Here is a 21,059-nt window from a genome sequence, read left to right as displayed (position 1 = left end):
TCGTGCCGCTTGAAATTGATTGTCATGCAAACTGGACACCGGCCACAAATATTGGCATTATTTATGCGATCGCGATTCGCTTGTCTTCGTCTTCGATGTCTGGCGATCTGGCGCTGGGCGATTTCTGCATGTGCCGTCTCCGTGGCACGCATAGGTAAACGAAACCCTGTTTTTTGTTTCAGGTTCAAACCCGACAACCGGGCTCCCATTACACGCGACACACAACCAACGCTTACGTAATGCCAGTCGCGGCCAGTTTCGTGCCGGCTCGTCCCGGGTTCCTGGGGTTGGGCAGATTGACGCTGGACAAAAGTCCCGGTTTCGACCGGGTTTCCTTAATCTTACGTTATCCCCTGCGCTATGTTATCCACATCATCGGCTGCTTTACATTTCAACAACTTATCAGCATGAACTGCGGAAGGTAACTGTGCTATGCCGTCGTCAACCAGAAACAGAATCGATCTGTGACCGTACGCGATTTGAAAACTGCACCGAACGATGCGGAAAACGAAAGGTTTTCCTTGCAATTCAACCGTTTCATCCCATCGGTATAATGTTTCGAACAGATGTAGCCTAATCCCTATCAATTAGGGGCCGGTTGTCGTATTGCTTCATGTCGGTAAATAGACGTAAGCTGTCCTATTACCATATGTTGCTCCTTCCCGGACCACTATCTATATTCTATCATGTAAATCCACCAACTGGCCAACATTTAGAAGATTTAACTGAAATAAACGCAAAACAAAGGTTGATTTCTCTCCATATATGGGCAGCTGACAAAACTAGCTGTTACATAAGACCCAATGCAGATTCGTTGTCCCATTCGCGCTGAGCTTGCTAAAAACAGTGTCTCCTTTCACGTCGACATAATAAAAATATATTGCAAACTAGTTGATCGCCTCAATGCCACCTACATGCACATATGTCAGGCTGGCTTTTGACCTTATGGTCTTCGCGTAGTGAAACTAGCTCGTTCGCAAAGGACCACGAATATCTCGTTTACCAAGGACATGCAATAAAGGGAGCGTCACCTTCAAAAGAATTTGCAAAACAACTCGCGCTTCCCAACAGCCGACAAAGTCCACTAAAAAATAGTTTCAAGTTGGCAAACCAACAACACATTGGAGCTCGAAAACTGGTTCAACTTCCTTTTTTTGTTGTTTGGGCAAACAGTTCCACTCGAACGACACACGACATTGGCGCTTATGCAATGCTGCGAATCGGAAGTTTCTTACGTTCTTTTGGGCAGTGCACGTTAAGTGAAAGGACTAGCTACTAGTTCCAGCCGCCTAGCTACTTGAGATAATGACATTCCGGAGTGTGGCAGCACGAGTGCAAGACAGGCCACGCCACCAGGGAATATATAGGTCACTTTTCAACGTTACCCATGTTCCGAACAGCCCTGCGAAAAGACTAGTTACCGTGCCGTACACCAACCAGCCCAAAGCACAGCTGGCACTCAACAGCCGGCCACCGGCACCGTTACGGTAACTTAAGATCCGATTGCGTTTTAGAACGTGGGTACCCGGTGCTAAACGATTCTTACTATTTTAAATGTCAATACTCTTGCGCCAACAGCTGAGCTGAGTGTTCTTGTGGTTTCGACCCGGCATGTAGTCGCTAGCTGAGTCGAGCTGAATCGTCGAGCTGCCTCAAGCGACCTCACGGTCAACTGTGCCGTAGAGAGTGGGTCCGTACCTTGCCGATGCCCTTCTGGGCGCTGGGCTACAGGAATTCAACCATTAACCATTATTCACTTACCTGGCCCGCTCTGTCCGAAAGGTGTTTGCGCTGGAACTAAGGGGGCATGCACCCCTGTACGGAACCGCCATAACCGGCGGACGTACCGATATCACGGCACCGATCGACGGCAGTGCTTCGCAGGGCGCACCCCACACAACCCGGTGAAAGGCCTTTACGACAAAATAGTACTACGGCCGGCTGCCGATTGGGCGGTTTATTTAGTGACTGGATACACTATTTTGTTGGGTTGTGCTGGAGTTCCATCGCCCAGGAATGCAAACCTTATTTTGCACCATTCGGCTCATCTAAATGTTCGATGTAATCGCGCTACGCAATCTGCTTCATTTGGCTTCATCCACACTCAATCATGTTCCAGTGTTAGTGGAAAACCGAAAAGAACGGGGCCCATAAAACAGTGCCAAAATCGCGATAAGCTACTTGCAGCTAATCATTAGTATAATGGCTCATTAAACGCTTCGCAATCAGTTCTGCTGCATCGGAACAACAGGAGCTGGACCAACTTTCACAAAATTATGCATGTTTTCTTGCAGCCTTCAGACATCCTGTCAGCAATTGAAAAAAAGGTTACCTTAAGAATAAATTTTATTTAATTAACCAGCACCACAGTGTCCCCCGACCACCGTTAGCGTTATCTTACCTCCAAAAGACTGCACGGCCGGGCAGGTCGCTACGGCGAAGCAAAAAGCCAACCCAGCGCCATCACTCTGGCAGTAGATCAAACGGTCGGGCCTGAAATGTCAATTATCGATCGACGGTCGCCACCGCAGGAGTGGGCTTTAGAATGGCGGCGCATAGTGGCTGATCGCGCGCAAAACTACCAATTAGTGATCGAAAACTAAGTGCGATCTCGCAGCGACGCTGGACCACGGGGTTGCAAAAACACGACCGGTACTGTTTTGGGAAGAAGAAAAACGTGTTCAAGAAGTAATGAAGCACTCTTGCGTTTGCAAACAATACTATTTTCGAGCAGAAAATGGTATCAAGGTTCCGAAGCACAAGCTTCGGATGCCGACGCATTAATTTCCGCTCTAGGTTACCAGCGCTAAAATATGGAGCGCAGGGCTAAACAACCTGGGACGGTCGACCGCTGCCTAAAGGGAGTCCTTCTGTCCGTTGGATAGTGAATGCTGCGTAGCAAACAGTGAGCCATGTTTACCAATGATGACGTGGTTAGTGCAAAGTTCAATGCCAAGTGGTCCAACATCGCCGTGGGATAGTCTACGTCCATCATTTGTTTCGGCCTTGGCCGATTCTGAGTGACAACCCATGGTTAGCCAAAGAAATATGCTCGGATATCTATGTTGTTCTCTCGAAACAGCTTATATCAAAGACAATGAATATGTTTTCGGTTCACTAACGAAATCTCTTGAAGGGCCAAGAATACCCTACCCGAGCTCACACCTTATAACCCATACGAAATCCACACCACAAACATCAGGAGTTGGCAAGATCCATTCTCCAGAGTCCACGCCATCTGTTTTCTTCACTTTCGCTTTCATCGAGTGGTTCCTTCTTCACTTTCCAATTGTATGTGGCCATAGTCTGGCCCCAGCAATGTAGACTCTTCTCCCTACCGTGCGGATACTGAACCGTACAATGAACTTGTCTCAGCTTCATTCAGAAACGGCCGACTGCCTTCCGAAGCAGACGGTAGATTCCTCGTCTGATCAATTTCATCCGTTGCTCCTGGACAAACCCTTAGCCAGACCACCCTTTTCCTTTGGACGCGGCGGTAAACTATCCGTGATGTCCATAAAGAAGGCGCAAATCGAATCGTGCCGAGCGGTGCGCTCGAACAGGCGAATTCCTTTGGTGGAAGATCACTGTCACGATCGGCACCCACTGCAAGTAAAATCCGGGAGAATGTTGTGCGATATCGAATGACATCTTCCCTCCATTTGCTTTCCTTCTACGGTAGGTGGTGGAATTATGTTTTGCGTGCCGCTCACGGGAGTGAAAATGAAACCGAAATTCTTTGCGATTTCGCTCACAACGGTCACCTAGGACCAAAGTTGCGCAGATGAAACCACGCGACAGAGGACCAAATTTAAGACCTGGTAAACCCGACTCTCCGAAAACCCTTACGGCTTTACATACAATCCTACCCACGATCGCTCTGTCCTCCACGTGGAAACGGTCGACGCATTCGCTGGTTGATCGGTCCCAACCCTGCCGTCGGTTAGTGGTGGTGGAAGTACCTGATTCGATCACAACGGAGCGACTCCCTCAGACGATCGTCCCCACGCTTCAGACCTATGGAGACTGGGGGCTCTAGGGGCCACTGGGGCAAACTTCAGTCACACTCGGACTGGCGACCCGTCGGGACGCGTTGTATGCTGCGCAGTGGTAGAGAGCTACAGCGGGTTCGTCGCTTGACCGCTCGCAAATTCATTTCCAAGAGAGTAGTTCCCTTAAGCTCGGTGCGACAGTGATTACAAACGTGATTGGGTGAGTGAAAAACCGTGATAAAGTCGGCACTGTTTGAAAGAAGCGTTGTGTTTTTGTGCCATCGTCATCAATTGTGGCATCTATTACGAAACGGACGCACAAACGCAACACGAAACGATTAAACAGATGATGATTATGGTTCACTGAACGGAAGCGATTTGAAGTAACGCAAAAAATCGCTGACTAAATTGAACCGCGAAACGGCGACTGTGCACGAGTCATGTGAAACGAAAGCAAATTAAAGGCATGTGTTATAATGAAACTTATATTGTGCTTCTACCAAATCAAACAAAAAAATGTATTACAGAAAACACGTGCTGGTGTAAATTTTATTGGAAGAATGTTGTGTATGACAAATCATAATCAACACGTGTTTGCTGGTATTTGAATCCGTACGCTTCTAGTGATTATGGGTTAATGAAATTTGCGAATTTAGATGATACTCAACAGTTATCTATGCAAGTGGTCTGGTCTGGTAATGTGATTATTTAGACAAACGTGCACTGCAAATAAATAGCTGCTCCATCGAATGTTACATCAAATCGGATGCTGCCTGGTTGGTGCGTGAAAGTTGACGTGTTTGCTAAATAATAATGATAATCAATTAAAGGCTGCAAATTAGGGGTTTTATATCCCTACATGCGGCTGCGGTTATTGCCTATATTTGCAGTTTGCCCCGATCTGCCGGTGCAGGGCCACCAGTGCAACAAAGGTGACTAGGCTAATTATAAAACATGTCATAAGAGACCTGTACTTGTTGTGCGCGTTGTTTCGTACCCCATTCGCTGTCCCCTTCCTTAACCTGCACGATCGCATGAATGTGGAGCATAGAGAAGCTACGAATCGGTCGGCAGGCTTAGTGCACAAAACAAAAGAAAAAGATTTCCTTGCATAAAGACATGCCATTAGCCACGCACCTTTCATGTAGGGCAGTTGCACGAGATGAACCGTTCAAAAACGATCAAATCGATTATTCTTCGCCCCGTTCGATCGCCGCTTTCGGAGGCGGTCCATCGATGAGCCTTCAACGACAGCGATTACTGGCCAAGGTCGTCACCGATTTATGAAATGCTTTAACAAGTGTTGCCATTCCGTTCTTCTTTCTTCTCCCTTTTCGATACACGTTACATAGCAAGGTGAAAATGTTGCCAATGTGGTGTTTCGTGGCATTGGGCTGTGTCTGCGTATCGGCGCTGGCCGGTGCCCAGCACCCGCCGTTTGAAACTGTGAAACAGTGGAACTTACTGAGCTACAATTTTCCTTGGGATTATCCGGTGTCGAATAAGAATTTTTATAACGCGGAAAACGTCGTCGCCACCGGATTGGAGGTCGGTTACGATCGCATCTTTATTGCTACCCCACGACTGTTCTCCGGTGTTCCGGCAACGCTTTCCTCCATCCCAAGAGGAACTTCCGGTGACTCGCCCACCCTACAGGCCTACCCGGCTTGGAGCCATCATAGAGCCGGCACGAACGAGTACAACTGTTCGGACATCGGACTCGTGTCGGTGTATCGCGTACGGATCGATTCGTGTAACAGGCTTTGGGCGTTAGATGCCGGCGTGTCACGTTCACTCGAAGACTTCGAAGTTACCTGTCCTCCGAAAATACTGATCTACGATTTGCAAACGGACCAGGTGGTCCGAAGGATTGACTTCCCCCCGGAGGTGATACGGGGTGAATCGCTGTACACCAACATAATCGTCGATGAAACCACTTCGCGACCGGAAAAAAACTGTGACGACGTTTTCGTCTACATCACGGACACGGTGGCGCCCGGCATTGTAGTATACGATAGTGGCAAAGACCTCACCTGGCGCCTGTCTCACCCAGCAATGTATCCCGATCCGGACTTTGCCGAGTCCAGCATTCTGGAGCATCGTTTCACGCTGATGGATGGCGTTGTTGGGTTGGCGTTTGATCCCGAGGCAGCTACTTTGTACTTCCAACCACTGGCCACTGATCGGTAAATTTAGTGAAACTGCCACAAGGAGTTGACATGTGCTCGATACTTAAATATTGTTTCAGTTTATTTTCGGTAAGCACCTCCGCGCTACGGGCGGGTCCTTTACCATTCGGCAAGGATCTACCAGTGAAACTTGTGGGTCGCAAATCCTCACAAGGCATAGGGTTGGCGACTGCTCCTAGTGGTGGAACTATATTCTACGCACCATTGTCCGAAACCGCCGTAGCCTCGTGGAACCCGCGCACAAACGAGCACAGGTAACGTGTTTTCCTGAATTGCATAAACAGAGCTTTATCGTAACAAACTTTGGTCTTCTTCAACCTACCAATAGAATTCTGGCGCAGGATCAGGAAAAGATTCAGTTTGCAGCCGATCTACGCACACCAGATCGCGACGCGACGGCACTGTACGTGCTGACTTCCAGATTCCACAGATTCTTCCTCAAGAACCTCGACCCTCACGAGTTTAATACACGGATCTTGCGTATTGACGGAGTAGTTAAACCAACCCTGACTCATCAATCAATCTCACATCATCGTTTTGCGCCCGGCCCTGGCTATGAATCGGTCTCTAGCATCCGTCTAGAACCGTCCACCGTACCTTCGAACTCGTACAAACCGTTACCAAGTGCTTACCATACGACTAAACTGTTGCCAAGCGTATCAACTACCGGTGCCAAAACATACGCATCTTTCGTCCAGAACTTTTACGGCAAACAACCTTACACGTACGAGCCATTTCCAGTAGTCGATAAAAGTAAGCCCATCAATCCGTTCTTCGTGTTAAACAGTGGCGAAAGAACATTCCCTCCACCGCACATGCCAAGACCAGAGTTTGGTTTGAATGGAGAAATATTCATCCCCAAAATCAACACACAGTTTAGCGACTTCAACGGGCTGCGGTACCCAAAAAGTGCACGCATGAGTTACACTACTTAACGTAGCGATAGTTTCGGGAAGATTGCACCAGATCTTTTGTAAAAACATGAACCAGAAGTCATCATTACCATCGCAAAATAATGCTTTGACCCCGCCCGACTATGTACATAGATTGCATGGAAAGCTTAGCCAACAGTTTGCATCATTTGTCACGTCTGAGAACATCGCTTCTGGCACGCATAGCACGCAAGTCTACATTGCTTAGAAGGCGCACCTGCTCGGATACACGCATTCGATTACACGTAGGCAGCAAAATATAATCCTCATGATAGGAGCAACTGGAACAGATTTTCCGTTCCTTTTCCAACTCTTCGGATATTACCTAGACGAAGTCGAGAGAAAAGAATCTGGATACCTGTGGTCAGCAACATTAGTTTCCAAAGCCAACCATTCTGCACAACTCAATGTAACATAATAAGTGCTTAGCTTAAGCTTTTTAAATGCAAAGACCCCAAACCATTGTTCACCGTTCAGAGTTTTCCGTATTAAGTATGGGCTCAATTTTGAGCTATTGTCTGCCATATTCAGTTATTGCATTATACATGTTGAGTTTTGCTATACATCGTGTGTGTACATCGTGTTTGTAGCTTTTCAAGAAACGCAAATTATTGTTTGAGGATTGAGGATTAAATTACAAACAGAAATCCGCGTTGCAGTTGCATCATTCTTCAATCGCTATCAGATTTGTGTATTTGAATGAAACTCTGATCCACAACATGATTGATATGAATACGAAAAAACTGGCAAGGCACCGTAAAGATTCCTTTAAAAAAATACTCAATTATCATCTGTAAGTAATTCATCTTAAATAAATACAATCTAAATATAGGAAAATAAATTATTGTTTCCGATAATAGCAGCACACTAAAAAGTGCTGGGATCATCACAGGTATATTTTTTATGTGAATATTTGATTACTTTTTGTCTTTCCAGGAGTAAAACCGAAATAAACACGACAACAAGAATGGTATAATTAGAAGGCTCACAAAGAGAAATTACTTGCGCGGTTAATAGCAATAACCGCGCTCTGATGTGATATCGTAAAAAGAATCTCCATTGCCTTCTTCGACTAATTTAACGGATTGTAATTATTTAATCTTCTAACATTTTGTCAGTTGTGGCTATAAGCATAGCGTACGGTCGTAACTTGTGCATAATGTTGCATATTGACCCGAAACGCGGGTCGGACACGGTAACTATCGACAGTAACTACTTGATACCGTTTTGCAAGAGCATTTCAGAAATCACAATTAACGCGAACGAGGAAATGAAGAACAACGAACCGGGAATTGCACAGCGCACATAGTAGTCAGGATCTCGACCATCGAATATCAGTTTCACAGGGTCGCTCTCCGAAACTGAATCGAAGTTTAAGCACCGATCAACGGCCATTTTCCATCGTCGAAATTTCATATCCCTTTCTGGTTCGAAAAATGAGAAAAACGGAGTACGTATAAAAATGGAATACGCACGAAATATACAGCGAAATATACTTACGACTAGAGTTGAAAGCAGTATTGAACACATCGATCGGAGGCACGCAGTTCTGACGAAACTGATCGATGGAAAGTACTTCTGTTGCCAGCCCGGCCGCCAGCATGGTTCCCAGGCAGGCCGGTGTCGAAGTTTGTGGCCGTTCGATAGACAAGCCGTTTAAATCAGAAAGCATTTGCACCAGGAATGGTTGTTCGCTGAGATCGCCACCTACGGTTAGCTTGGTCCGTGGCCAGGTAGGGCAGTCTTTGGCCAACGCTTCCAATACTTCACGCACCTGATAACAAATGGCTTCGTGGGCAGCAAAAAGTATTTGTTGCGGCGTTGTTTGCAATGTGATACCAAACATCATCCCGCGAGCCTTGTATCGCCAGTAAGGGCTGTAATAGCCACTGAATGCAGGTACAAAGATAACGTCGACGCGCAGTTTTTTGCTATTCACCGTTTTGGGATTACTATACGCTCCTACAGGAGAGCATATCGGCAGCATCATTTGTGCCGTGGAACCCTCCGGTAGAAGTCCCGTGCTGCTACTCGTGTGCATTGAGTCATTCATTGGTGTCTCCAACGCCAGGGTGCGTTTCAACCAACTGATCGAAGAACCGGCATGGGCAATCGCTCCTTCCAACGCGTAAAAAACTTCCCCACGAGCACCGAGTTGGTAAGCCACGGTAGAAAGCAGGCCATGGTCAGAATCGATGATTTCTTGGGCAGTGTTGAAAAGAATGAACATCCCCTCGTCCACCGTGCAATTTATGTGTCCCGCTTTAAGGCACATCTGCCCTAGCAGCGCTGCTTGCTGATCGCCGAGGCACTGCAGAATTGACATGAAATTAGAATGCTGGGAGCCACAGCGAGTGGTTCGTACTACTTACACTTGCGATCGGTATTCCCGATAGAGGCCCCTCGTTAATGTAACCATACACTTCGGAGCAGCTGCGTATTTCTGGGAGTATTTTATTCGGTATTCGAAAGAACCGACACAATCGTTCATCCCATTCACAGGTCTCTAGGTTCATCAGCATCGTTCTCGACGCATTAGTCACATCGGTAACATGAATCCCTCCGTCAACGCCGCCTGTGAGCAGCCAAATGATCCAACTATCCAATGTCCCGAACAAGGCCTTGTCGGCATCGATAGCGTTCTGTACGCCGTCTACGTTTTCGATCATCCATCTTAGCTTCACCGCACAGAAGCAGTTGCTGAACGGAAGACCGCAAACTGATTTCAGGAAGTTTTTCTTCCCACGTAATCGCTGCAAAATTCCGCCGACCACAGCCGATGTCCGCGTGTCACACCAGCCGATCGCATTGCACAAGGGTTCTCCGTTCGTGCGATCCCACAATACAGTTGTTTCGCGCTGGTTGCACACTCCTATAGCTACAATATCGAGCGGATTTATGTCCAGTATAATTAGATTCTGTAAACCATTCTCCAAACAAGACCGTGCTTTTTCCCAGATGGCCAGCGGTTCAAATTCTATCCATCCTGATTGCGGCGAAATCGATTGCAGTGGTAACTCGTGGCAGGTGAGTATCTCGGCATTCCGGGTTGCGTAAATCTGTAATGCAAAGATGTGATTAAATTGAATCAATAAAAACACTTAGCCTTGAAAAAGGTCCTGACGGAGCGAAATCCAGGACGTCGTCTGCTGTACAGGACACGAATGCTCTTACCAAAAACTTACAGCTCGTATGCCCAACGTAGAGAACGCCAATCAGCGAACCGAATTTGCTCCGAGATCTGTTACCCGCACTCATCGTGACTTATACGCCTATTAATAAATTTTACATCATTTTTGAAGCACTTTTCGCATCCAGTAACGCGCGACTTGCTGAGTTTTGCTTGACACGCACAGCTGATTGCCAAAATTGTGTTATGCAGTCAAATTTGACAGCCTAGGGCTTAACCAAGCGTTTTTTTTTTCAATTCCCCCGAAAAAACGCTTCCACTTTATGTAATTTCAATACGCGGCCCGTTAGCAGCTATTTTAATTCCCGCAGTTAGAAGCGAAAAAACAAAAAGCTAGGAAATTGTCGATCAAATTGTTTCACGAGACACTGATCTTGTTCCCATTTCAATATTTACTACGCCATTTACCGGTATTGCAATTGACGTTTGGTACCAAAAGAGAAAGTGGCACGCTGTCAACACACGGGAGAAAGTGCCCCAGTAGAATGAAGCACTGAAAAACGTAAATATAGTTTCCCTCAACTACCAAATCAAACATATTTATTTTGGTGTGCATTGCTTCAGTTTTGTTCAGCAAATGTTGCATAAATCGTATGCTGTGCCCCTCTGTCGCCATTGTACGATCGCATGGGATTTAGTGTAGCACTGGTGCTGCAAACACAGTTGGAATTCTTTTAAAGTGATTAAAACACATTCATAATGTCCGCCTTAGTTCTCGGGTTCACCCGAGTTGCTGTTAATGGGCTGGCGAAAAACAAATTAACCGTACCAGTGAAGCTGGTCAACGTGGCACAAGTTAGCAGATACTCCAGAGTGCTTAGCTCTTGCTACTACAGCGATAACTACGGAATCCGTGCAGGATTATGGCACCATTGCCGGAGAGATCGATATCTGTCTATTCAGCATCGTAGACCAGCAACTTGTTACCAATTCAACGACACGACTTTACGTAGCATTTCGCATTGTGGAGTGTTGCAGCAGCAACGCAATGCGCCGAACGAACAAGAATCAGCATCTGCCTCGCCCGACGTGACGGAAAAGCTTGGTTTATTTGCACGATTCAAAAAAATGTACAAAGAATACTGGTACGTGCTCCTTCCTGTGCACTGCATAACTTCGGTGATGTGGTTCGGAGGGTTCTACTATGCATCCACCAGTGGGGTCGATGTGATTGGGATCCTCGAATGGCTGGGGGTTTCCGAAACTCTCATCAACCCGGTTCGAGATTCGAGTCTTGGCCATATTGCTATTGCTTATCTGCTTTACAAAATTGCTACTCCGGCTCGATACACCGTAACGCTAGGTACGTATGGGGACCATTTGCCATTTGACATGTCTGGCTCTTATTAACTCAGATTTTTTTGAGATCAGGTGGAACAACGGTATCAATCAAATATTTGGAGCAGTGGGGATACATTAAGCCGGTTCCTTCCAAGGCGCAGCTGGTGCAAATGTACAAAGATAAGAAGGAAAACATCCAAGAAAAGATTGCCGAAACAAAGCAGGATTTTCAGGATCGTAAGCAGCAACTGACGGAGAAGAAAAACAATTTGATGAGCGATTTGAAAACGAAGAAGGATGCTAAATCAACCAGCAACGTGACAGAGGACAAATAGCGTAGCGCGAGCAAAACTTAGGTAGGTGTTGGTCTTTTATGTGCAAGAGAAGTCTGAAGGGGCGATAGTTCTGTCTTCTGTCTTCTCGCTTCATTGGAATACAGGTGCTCACGTAATTTGTTAAAGTTTCCATCACACATTTTGTTGTCTCTCTGATATTTACAATGTCCGAAGCTTTTCCGAAAAGAAAGAACAATCAAACAAAAGCGTTTCGTTCGTCAGATGGTTTGTTCGTATATTTTGTTGCTACTTCTGTCTTTCTTCACTCCACGCAAACAGTTCAACTGACTCGATCCCTTCTTGGTTCTAATCTTTGATACTGCACTGCATTGTAGAGAATGGACAATTTTTGCAGTACTATTACAGGAAACTGTTGAGATGCTTCATCTTCTTTCGTAGAATCAAACGACTGGGATAAGTGTTCACTAAAATAATTATCTTGAATGATAAAATATTTCCACGGTGTTTCGCGATCCATTTTAAACTGAAACGTGTTCCATGGAAATATAACTGTAAATCATCACACAACAGCACACGATCACGATATTCGACCAAAGCTCAAAAGGGGGATACTACGAAATATGCTGGTGGTGGTGATAGGTAATGGTAGTTGGTGGTATTGAAGAACGAACAGTTTTGGAAGACTCACAATGATGATTCGTGGTCGATCACGTGTTCTTCCTTAGCGCATCCTGTAGTGGTTCTTCTCATCGACCTGCGACAATTCGCCCTTAAAGTGCAGATCGATCGAGAAGTCCAGATCTCGATTGTTGCGCACGTTCGGCTTCATTTTGAACGTCCCGTAAATTTCTTCTCCCTTCTTTACTGTCAAGTAGTCGTCAAAGTAGAACACGGTCTGCTTCCAGTGCGTGTACGTCGCGTCCGGTGCGGTGCTGAATGCCAGCCGCTTGTGACACTTTGTGAACTCCACATTGAAGTACGTCACCAGCGCCTGTACAAAGTCGTTACGCTTCACCATAAGATGGAATGACGATTCGAACTCCAGGTCTTCCTTCTTTACCGTGTACAGATCAATTTCTTTGATCATATAGGCTGTGGTCACGACCTGCTTCGGATCGACGACATCCACCAGCGGTTCGCTAATGGCCACTTTCCGAATGGAACTCATGTTGAAACCATACACATCATCCCACCAGTTGATTTTCTCGTCCTTGTACTGACGGTCTTCGATAGCCGTCACGAACAGAGTGCACCGATCCGGGAACATCATCCCGGTGTCTTTCTTAAGCCACTTGTCGCGAGCATATATCACCGTGTCCAACATTGATTCATAGAACAGACAATACCTTGGGAAGAAACGAAACCAGTAGTAACAGTAGGGGAAACTGTGCAATATTTAGTGCGCTCCCACCTTCCGCGAGCGTTTATTACTTACCCCATCCACTCGGAGATTATTATGTCCACCTGATCATACCCTTCCGGTAGAGAAACTTCCTCCACCTTGCCCTTCACCAAGGTAATTGTCTCCTGCAGATTATTCGCCTCAATAATTTTCTGTGCATAATCAATAATGTTCGAGCAATCGATGGCGATCACTTTGGCCGCGCCGGCTTTCGCTGCAAACATCGACAGTATGCCCGTGCCGCAACCAATATCCAGCACCACCTTCCCCTTGAACAGATGTTTATTGTGGTACATCGCGTTCCGGTAGGTTAGCGTGCGAACCTCGTCCTTGAGCATCTCCTCGTGAATGCCGAAATGTGCATACGAATCGAAGTAGTAATCCCGCGATGTCATATCATCTGCGTTGGTGGCCAAATCGTTGCCATTTCCATTCACTGTATTGGGGCTGAGGGCACCAGGCGGAGCTGCAGGATCTACGGATTCCATCGGAACGTCTGTACTGGTACTTGCCTGATGACAGAGATTGGAAAACATGACAGGAACACATTGAAAACTCCGTCGCGTCACATAACCTTAAACATTGCTCACTTATCGTTTGTCTCTATGTATATTGCACACACCAACATATATCCGTCTCCCTCTCAGAACAAACGCATTTGGCCGACCCTCTTCCCCCCGTAGATGCTTGATTTGCCCGATTCGCCGACGGCGGACGAATCCTCAAACCTCATTTACACTTACCATTTTGTACAATAAACCCACGAGGTGTCTCACGAGCGGACTATTGGTTCGCAGAGTAAATGTGAACGTTCTATCTTTACTTTTAGCGAATTATCACGGCACCGGTTTTCAGCGAAAGCCTATATTTCTCCGCGCACATAAAATGGTGGAAACGCACCGAAAGGCTTACACAAAATCAATAACTTCGGGCAAGCCTCCACGTATCTTTCGATGCTGCACACACAGCGGGCAGGAAGAGCAGAGTTATTGGAACAAAGGTGGGGATTTATTCACTTCCCATTCATCAAACGTCTGCTAATCCTGATCCTATTCTCGTGTTCGCAGCGGAAAGACAGTGTGAACACTTCACGAGGAGCGTTCTGGATACGGTTTTTAGCGGCATTTCATACGGCCGATCCGCTCACTCCAGCGTTAGAGTTCCTCACTTGCCGTCCCTTTCGCGTCGGGACCATTTCGCGCAACACGACCACGCTTGCCAGCTGTCAAACAGCTTTGGAAGTGTCAAACGATGATCCCATGAGCTAACAGGTTTCCGAACCACAAGAGTTTACGGTGAAGATAATGTTGCGTTTCTATTAGAAAACAAGGTTTTGCGAGGTTTTCTTTTGATTATTTCCGATTTCTGATTTTTCTTCGATACATTTCGACCTACTCGTCAAATTAAAAGCGACCCGTTGACTTAATTTCAAACACATCGACACATTTTGTCAGTTCTCCCCCCCAAATAAAATGTGGAATTATGTGCCAAACCGAATTGATAGAGAAATCATGTAAACAAAAGGTCAATTAGTATTACTCATTAGATTGCAGATTTGCGTGTAAGCAGGCATAAGCTAAGGATCGTTCCACTGTGCTGATCAACCTACTAAGCAGTATGGAGTTGCTACTATACGTTGCCCTTCTCTTCAGCGTATTGTTTCTACTGCGTTTCATTCAGCTTCTCTTTTCGGTGCGGAAAAATCAAGGGCTACCATCACTTCGTACCAATCCAGCTCGCACAATGATCGTTATGGGCTCGGGTGGTCACACTGCAGAAATGTTGCGTATTGTTGACCGTCTGGACTGCAATCGCTACACACCACGGCAATATATTATCGCGAACACGGACAAAACAAGCGTAGTGAAAGTTATCGAAAGCGAGGTACGCAGGGAGCCGGACACAGCGAAGCAAATGTACGAAATTATCACCATTGGACGGAGCAGAGAAGTGCATCAAACCTACATCAGCTCTGTGATGACTACTGTTTCCGCTGTGTTTAACTGTGTACCCATAGTTTTGAAAGCTAAGCCTGAGTTGATTCTCACAAACGGTCCGGGTACGTGTGTGCCAATTTGTTTGGTTGCATTCCTGGCGCGAGTTTTGTTTCTCAATACCACGTGTAGAATAGTGTTTGTTGAAAGTTTCTGTCGAGTGCGAAGCCTATCGTTAAGTGGACGCATTTTGTTATTCATCGTGGACACATTTGTCGTGCAGTGGCCCGAACTGATCCAACAGACGGCTGTTTGGCGTGATGATGTTCGCTGTTTCGGACGCTTGTAGGATTTAGATCTTTAATATGAAAAACAGCGAAATGTTTTGTAAAATGAACGTTAAACCCACCTTTCCTGTCATTTTTTCGATTTGGAAAGAAAATAGATCATCTGGACACGCTTGTCGGTTCCTTTGTCAGATATTTATTCTTTTCCTTCTACTATAAAATAATATTTCCCACAGTTTCCGAGTTCAGTCAGAGTAGACGGGTCTACCTTTTTTGTCATAGTTGGTTTTCATCTTTCGAAATGCAAAAAATAAATATAGAGCTGGAAACGAATGGTAGAGAAAGAAACATGAAACAACCGAAACATCGCTAGGGCGACTGATGTACATACTTGCGGCTTCCCATTCATTTTTCGATAGAGTTCCCACTCTATAATGCTGTCCGCCACATTCGACGTGCTGGTACTGATCCAGTGGCTTCACCTGTTCGTCCTGTTGTCTCACATCCTGTGAGTTGTACGTTTCAAGAGCTTGCATTCGCTCAAGCAAAAAATGTTTTCCTTTTTTCCATTCCTCAAAAACCTCCTCGAAACGTTTCTTCTCGACTAATTGCAAACCGTGTCTCAGTGCCAGTTTCTCCAGCGTTGGGAAATGGACCAAAAACTCCGGGCAGTCCACTACGTCGTCCAATCGAAAGTTGTATTTAGCACCAAACAATGGTGGTTTTTCTGTGTCGCAGAGAAACTTTATGTTGTAAATAGCATTCCCGAAAGAATCGGACATAGCGGTCCGCTGCCGTTTCATGATTTCGTTAGCGTCCGGAATCGTCCCGATGAAGTAGAACCCTTCTTCCAAGCACTCTGCAGCGTTCTTGAGCATGCAATCCGCTTGCTTAAACGTCTCGAAGGAATAGTGGAAGGCAAACTGGCAGCTGACCAAGTTTAGTTTCATTGAAGGATCTTCGTACTTCGTCCGTAGCTGCTGCAGCGTTGCATCCGCTGCAAAAAACTCTACCTTCCGAACAAAGGCAGACCTAGACCCTTCCTTCGAGCCGAACATATGTTTGTATCGGGATTCACACTGCTCTAAACTCACTTCAGCGATGTCGGTACATATTAGATGGGTTACTCGTAAATTGTCCCACTTCATGAGATCACCACCTTTACCGCAACAAAGATCAAGCACACGAAACGGCGATCCTGTACGTATCTTGTTCTTCACTAATGAGGCGTACTTGTCTATAACAACACTCTTAATCCAGTTATTAAAGTTGCGCATGAAAAATATGTTCGACTTCGTCCGCTCGAATATTCCACGCTCCTCTATTTTATTATAATGCGATGCGACAACAGTGCTGTGTTGAGCATCCTTTGCAGCTTCCGTGTTCGCCGACGTCCGTTTTTCTGGTTGTTCAGTGGAAATGTCCTCGCTTTTCTCTACATCTGATACCATATTGTTCACTGGTATCTTACAGGCGCAACCACAAACTGTGAAACGATATTATTTATGTTAGACAACAAAACTGCTCTGAAAATGTTTCAGGCCGCAATGATTTGGAATATGATTTTCCGCTTGTCTGAATAATATTTTGACATTCTACGTTAGGTACTGATAGTGACCCTCTAAATGAGATACACAGACAGCAGTCTTCGCACAAAAGTGAGGTACTGAAATATTTCTCCTGTTAAACAGCTTCATTTTCACTTCACTGACAGCCAAGCTGACAGCTAAGCCAAGCGATCTTCGTGGTTGTCAAATACTGCCCAAACATTAATCGTGCTAGCGGAAAGCGGAACGTTCGTGCCAGCGGAAAGCGTTGCTTAATGCAATAAAAAATAAAAAGACAAGTAAATTGATTGTTATCTACAGTATCAACCTCAACCGGTGAGTTCGGTTGCAGATTACCTACGAAAATTTTCGGCAAAGTTTCTTGTGACACGCGAAAAATTTCAGTTTGTATCGGTTCGAGGTTAGGATCAAGCGGTATCCACACTTATAGGAACACAAGCGACTAGCAGCAAAATATTGTGAAAATGGACTTCAACGCGCTACTTCAGCAAGCTCAAAAGCTGACCCATGAAACACAAGTTTCAGATGATTTGCCCCGAGTAGAGCGTACACTACCTCAAGTGTTGCAAGCAACGCAGGAACTGCACTCTAGGGTTACACAAACCGGCGCCCAAGATATGCAAGCGTGAGTAGTGTCCCTTTTTGCTGCTTTTCTTGAATTGATGATGTGCTCTGATCTTCTAAAACTCTTTTTGTCTTAGGCACATTCTGCTGGGGTCTAACGGTATCGATTTGCCTAAAATTTCGCAAAAACTAGAAACGCTGAGTTCACGTAAGACCTTCGAACCACTCGATCCGATCGCCACAACAGACGTACAGAATTTCCTTCGAAATGAAAAGGAAAATGCGATATTGGCAGTCATCGAGGAAGTGCACAAGAACGTTCGTATTGTGAAATATTATTCTACTATTTTGTCTAATTCCATGCACCAAAACATAATGAAATTGTTTTCCTATAGTCCAACATCGCAGCTGAAACGCAAAAGTGGGATCACATGATGAACGATTGGAAGCTGGAAAAAATAAAGCTAATGAATGCCTTGATAGGACCTTCGCAAAACTGGATCGATATCAGAAAAGTCCCAGAGCAGACTATTCTGAATGAAAGTACATTCGGTGGTAGGTCATCGCTGAATAGTCAGGAAATGGCGTATGCCAGTGAGGTGCATGATTACAACAAGCTCATATGCGAGGGTACAATGAGACCTTCCCTGGTGCAACGCTTTGCTCAAGTAGCGGAAAGTTTCAATGATTCGGTGAGCCATCAACTTTTAGCACCGTCGATAATCGTGAAACTAGAATGTCTTGAAAGTATCATGCTTTTGTTTATTTTTAGCGCATAAATGACATCTGGGAAGTGATGAAATACATGACGAATGTGACGCCTATTCCTAGAACACAAGATCCACTTAAGATACGTTGTTCGCAACATTTGTTTATCGAACAGGCCAAACGATATTTAGAGAACCGCTACAAACTCTTCATGCAAACTGTCATCTCCGAGCAGCTTCGCGAGGCTCGTCGTGGTGGAGTTCCCAGTGTTCTCAATCTTGTAGGTTCTTTTGTTATGCTAAAGCTCAATAGCCAAGGACTGAATTCTTCGTTCATGGGTTTGCAAGATGCTCAAATTGATGGCAAACCTTTGTGGCCTATGGTTTATTACTGCTTACGCTGTGGTGATAGCGCGTCTGCTTTGAAGTGTCTGGAAAAAGCCGGCCACGGACATGAGGATCTTGTTGCCGCACTTCAGGAAAAATGTCACAACCCTGGACAAAAATCGAATCCTCGGTTAGAGCTGCAGATTCGCATGCAGTACAAGCGTCAGATACGTAATGCAACGGATCCTTACAAGCGTGCAGTGTACTGTATCATAGGATGCTGCGACATTCAGGAGCCGCACGCTGACATCGCCAAGACAACGGACGATTTTCTCTGGATCCAGCTATCCTTGATACGCATTGATGGCGATGATAGCTCAGAGCATTTAACCTGTTCTGGGCTGCAAAGTATGATACTCGAGCGATACGGCGAAAAACACTACAATGCCAATGAGCAACCTCATCTTTACTTTCAACTGCTGGCTCTTACGGGCCAGTACGAATCGAGCATCGAGTTTTTGTCTCGCTTCGAAAAATATCGTGTTCACGCGGTTCACATAGGGCTTGCCCTAAATGAGCTGCACATGATCGGGGGTCCACGTAACCTACAAGAACCGCTGCTTTCAGTCGATTGTGCCGATCCGCAACCGATGCGACGCTTGAATTTGGCTCGGCTATTGATGTTGTACGTTAAAAAATTCGAAGTAACTGACCCTTCTGAGGCACTGCACTACTTCTACTTCTTGCGCAATCTGAAAGATAGCGACGGCCGAAACCTGTTTCTCGTGAGTGTCGCCGATCTCGCCATTGAATGTCGTGATTTCGATCTGCTGTTTGGACGCATGCAACGTGACGGAATCCGAACGCGGGGTTTGATTGATCAGTTTGAAAATGTACAAATTGATACTAGAACAATTTGCGAAATGGTTGCAGAAAGATTTGTTAAAAAAGGTATGTTCGAAGATGCCATAAGGATGTTCGATTTGGCCTCACAGCACGAGCAGGCATTGCGCTACACGTCAATTTTGCTGTCGCAAGTAGTTCATCACGCCAAGAAGGAAGGTTCCTTGCGTGAGCGAGTTCAGCAAATGGCAAATGATTTTACAGAGCGTTATGTAGGGGGTGAGAAAAATTGCGATCCCCAGACTTGGTCAACGTTCAGCATCCTGAAGGAGTTGGCAGCTTTCTTCGACTTTTACCACAGCAAAAACCATCAACCCGCTATGGAGATTCTCGAACGCATCAAACTAGTTCCACTGCGTTTGTCAGATCTAGATGCATCGATCCATAACTTCAAGCGTCTCTCTGGAGAAGTTTGTAAAGTTATACCGGATCTTTTGCTGGCGACAATGGACATCGTCTTTACCAAATACAAAGCATTGAAAGGAAAAGATGTCGCTCAATTTGACGATCATAGTAAAAAAGATGTAAGTAGCCAGAAACGAGCACTAATAATTGGTAGCCGATTTATGCTTAATCACTGAAATTTATTATATTCCGACAGCATTTTAGTTATCTTCGCGAACAAGCAAAGGCGCTCACAAATATGGCGGCGATGGTGCCTTATCGTATGCCCGGTGACACGAACAGTCGACTTATCCAAACCGAAATTCTGATGCATTAGGAGCAAGCGAACACCACTCCTTGATCATATACTTCTAAAATTACAATAAACAAGGTTATGTACTTTAACCCTTCGTTGTACGTTTCAATTCGTCCATCACAACAGATTTCACCCGATTACTTTTGCAAGCCAGTTACACTTATTCCTTTGCTGAGATCGTCATAGGTTCCTTCCTTGAACGCCTTATAGTCCAGCACCATGTCTTTGAATGCCAGAAAATCCGTCAAGGTGTAGAGTAGTTCAAATATTTCTCCGTCAAGCTGTGTCTTTTTGTTTTCCAGCTCCATCGCGAACAAATCCATATCGAAACAACTCATCTTTTGGTTGAGATTTTCGACGATGTGCGCCTCGATCATGTTGGTATACTTCTGATAAATTTCTGTGTAGACTATTTTGTTCTCTTCACTCGTCTCGAATTCGTAGTAGTAGCACTCCATGAATTGGTTTACCATGCTCTTCAAAAGTTGAACCAATTAGGTGCTCGCCTGGTAAGTTTAGTACTACTTGAGCAAGAGGTAACCCTCACCTGAAATTCCTGGCCAATAACGATGTCCTCGATATGCCCTATTACTGTGTCAAAATATTCACTAGAACTTTGTCGTCTGAGAAAATTTTCTTCGAAATCCATTTCGTCCTAGGCGTCGTAGGCAGGCGGACCCCCTCCGGAAAAAAGATACATACGTTGTCAAGCGAGAGCTGTTTAGGACATTGCGACCATGGAAACAGCTAACTAGCAACAGGTTTCTAGCAAATGAACGCAGTTAAA

The 21,059-nt window shown here is 45.5% G+C and overlaps 8 protein-coding genes across 8 annotated transcripts; 4 read left to right on the top strand and 4 right to left on the bottom strand.

The window, feature by feature from the left end:
- Positions 1–5,354: 5,354 nt before the first annotated feature.
- On the top strand, positions 5,355–7,116 carry LOC131207419 (major royal jelly protein 1-like). The gene is made up of 3 exons (XM_058200032.1): positions 5,355–6,178; positions 6,241–6,435; positions 6,510–7,116. Exons 1-3 carry the CDS (start codon positions 5,355–5,357, stop codon positions 7,114–7,116), a joined length of 1,626 nt encoding a protein of 541 aa, XP_058056015.1.
- A 1,083-nt stretch (positions 7,117–8,199) lies between these two features.
- Positions 8,200–10,464, bottom strand: LOC131209727 (glycerol kinase). The gene is made up of 4 exons (XM_058202858.1): positions 10,288–10,464; positions 9,486–10,172; positions 8,614–9,424; positions 8,200–8,537 (listed from the first exon to the last, which is right to left on the bottom strand). The coding sequence occupies exons 1-4, from the start codon at positions 10,369–10,371 to the stop codon at positions 8,326–8,328; spliced, it is 1,794 nt and encodes a 597-aa protein (XP_058058841.1). The 5' UTR covers positions 10,372–10,464; the 3' UTR covers positions 8,200–8,325.
- A 538-nt stretch (positions 10,465–11,002) lies between these two features.
- On the top strand, positions 11,003–12,056 carry LOC131207418 (uncharacterized protein C18orf19 homolog A). The gene is made up of 2 exons (XM_058200031.1): positions 11,003–11,606; positions 11,675–12,056. Exons 1-2 carry the CDS (start codon positions 11,003–11,005, stop codon positions 11,917–11,919), a joined length of 849 nt encoding a protein of 282 aa, XP_058056014.1. The 3' UTR covers positions 11,920–12,056.
- Positions 12,027–14,441, bottom strand: LOC131211106 (protein arginine N-methyltransferase 1). Its single transcript, XM_058204460.1, has 3 exons — positions 14,026–14,441; positions 13,316–13,794; positions 12,027–13,226 (listed from the first exon to the last, which is right to left on the bottom strand). The coding sequence occupies exons 1-3, from the start codon at positions 14,026–14,028 to the stop codon at positions 12,602–12,604; spliced, it is 1,107 nt and encodes a 368-aa protein (XP_058060443.1). The 5' UTR covers positions 14,029–14,441; the 3' UTR covers positions 12,027–12,601.
- A 189-nt stretch (positions 14,442–14,630) lies between these two features.
- On the top strand, positions 14,631–15,635 carry LOC131211107 (UDP-N-acetylglucosamine transferase subunit ALG14 homolog). The gene has a single exon (XM_058204461.1). The coding sequence runs from the start codon at positions 14,900–14,902 to the stop codon at positions 15,563–15,565; it is 666 nt and encodes a 221-aa protein (XP_058060444.1). The 5' UTR covers positions 14,631–14,899; the 3' UTR covers positions 15,566–15,635.
- Positions 15,636–15,682: 47 nt separating this feature from the next.
- On the bottom strand, positions 15,683–17,060 carry LOC131211105 (mRNA cap guanine-N7 methyltransferase). Its single transcript, XM_058204458.1, has 2 exons — positions 15,895–17,060; positions 15,683–15,825 (listed from the first exon to the last, which is right to left on the bottom strand). The coding sequence occupies exons 1-2, from the start codon at positions 16,952–16,954 to the stop codon at positions 15,749–15,751; spliced, it is 1,137 nt and encodes a 378-aa protein (XP_058060441.1). The 5' UTR covers positions 16,955–17,060; the 3' UTR covers positions 15,683–15,748.
- Positions 17,061–17,292: 232 nt separating this feature from the next.
- Positions 17,293–20,354, top strand: LOC131208846 (nuclear pore complex protein Nup93-1). Its single transcript, XM_058201755.1, has 5 exons — positions 17,293–17,696; positions 17,773–17,953; positions 18,031–18,327; positions 18,408–20,096; positions 20,174–20,354. Exons 1-5 carry the CDS (start codon positions 17,536–17,538, stop codon positions 20,291–20,293), a joined length of 2,448 nt encoding a protein of 815 aa, XP_058057738.1. The 5' UTR covers positions 17,293–17,535; the 3' UTR covers positions 20,294–20,354.
- LOC131208848 (ADP-ribosylation factor-like protein 2-binding protein) lies at positions 20,210–20,921 on the bottom strand. Its single transcript, XM_058201757.1, has 2 exons — positions 20,820–20,921; positions 20,210–20,748 (listed from the first exon to the last, which is right to left on the bottom strand). The coding sequence occupies exons 1-2, from the start codon at positions 20,919–20,921 to the stop codon at positions 20,410–20,412; spliced, it is 441 nt and encodes a 146-aa protein (XP_058057740.1). The 3' UTR covers positions 20,210–20,409.
- Positions 20,922–21,059: the final 138 nt, after the last annotated feature.

This window comes from Anopheles bellator, chromosome 2, assembly GCF_943735745.2.
Source record: "Anopheles bellator chromosome 2, idAnoBellAS_SP24_06.2, whole genome shotgun sequence".
In the NCBI taxonomy this organism is placed as follows: Eukaryota; Metazoa; Arthropoda; class Insecta; order Diptera; family Culicidae; genus Anopheles; species Anopheles bellator.
This window is presented reverse-complemented; position numbering and strand designations above follow the sequence as displayed.

Excerpts from the sequence above, each read along its gene's own strand:
- LOC131207419 (XM_058200032.1), top strand. The coding sequence starts at position 5,355 with ATGTTGCCAATGTGGTGTTTCGTGGCATTGGGCTGTGTCTGCGTATCG. Across the intron at positions 6,179-6,240 it reads CAACCACTGGCCACTGATCG|TTTATTTTCGGTAAGCACCT; the intron begins GTAAATTTAGTG and ends ATATTGTTTCAG. Across the intron at positions 6,436-6,509 it reads CCGCGCACAAACGAGCACAG|AATTCTGGCGCAGGATCAGG; the intron begins GTAACGTGTTTT and ends ACCTACCAATAG.
- LOC131209727 (XM_058202858.1), bottom strand. The coding sequence starts at position 10,371 with ATGAGTGCGGGTAACAGATCTCGGAGCAAATTCGGTTCGCTGATTGGC. Across the intron at positions 10,173-10,287 it reads ATACGAGCTGTAAGTTTTTG|ATTTACGCAACCCGGAATGC; the intron begins GTAAGAGCATTC and ends TTTGCATTACAG. Across the intron at positions 9,425-9,485 it reads CGGGAATACCGATCGCAAGT|TGCCTCGGCGATCAGCAAGC; the intron begins GTAAGTAGTACG and ends TCAATTCTGCAG.
- LOC131207418 (XM_058200031.1), top strand. The coding sequence starts at position 11,003 with ATGTCCGCCTTAGTTCTCGGGTTCACCCGAGTTGCTGTTAATGGGCTG. Across the intron at positions 11,607-11,674 it reads TCGATACACCGTAACGCTAG|GTGGAACAACGGTATCAATC; the intron begins GTACGTATGGGG and ends TTTTGAGATCAG.
- LOC131211106 (XM_058204460.1), bottom strand. Across the intron at positions 13,227-13,315 it reads ATAATCTCCGAGTGGATGGG|GTATTGTCTGTTCTATGAAT; the intron begins GTAAGTAATAAA and ends TTTCTTCCCAAG.
- LOC131211107 (XM_058204461.1), top strand. The coding sequence starts at position 14,900 with ATGGAGTTGCTACTATACGTTGCCCTTCTCTTCAGCGTATTGTTTCTA.
- LOC131211105 (XM_058204458.1), bottom strand. The coding sequence starts at position 16,954 with ATGGTATCAGATGTAGAGAAAAGCGAGGACATTTCCACTGAACAACCA. Across the intron at positions 15,826-15,894 it reads AAATGAATGGGAAGCCGCAA|CTCTATATTTATTTTTTGCA; the intron begins GTATGTACATCA and ends ATTCGTTTCCAG.
- LOC131208846 (XM_058201755.1), top strand. The coding sequence starts at position 17,536 with ATGGACTTCAACGCGCTACTTCAGCAAGCTCAAAAGCTGACCCATGAA. Across the intron at positions 17,697-17,772 it reads GGCGCCCAAGATATGCAAGC|GCACATTCTGCTGGGGTCTA; the intron begins GTGAGTAGTGTC and ends TTTTTGTCTTAG. Across the intron at positions 17,954-18,030 it reads TCGAGGAAGTGCACAAGAAC|TCCAACATCGCAGCTGAAAC; the intron begins GTTCGTATTGTG and ends GTTTTCCTATAG.
- LOC131208848 (XM_058201757.1), bottom strand. The coding sequence starts at position 20,921 with ATGGATTTCGAAGAAAATTTTCTCAGACGACAAAGTTCTAGTGAATAT. Across the intron at positions 20,749-20,819 it reads TTATTGGCCAGGAATTTCAG|AGCATGGTAAACCAATTCAT; the intron begins GTGAGGGTTACC and ends CAACTTTTGAAG.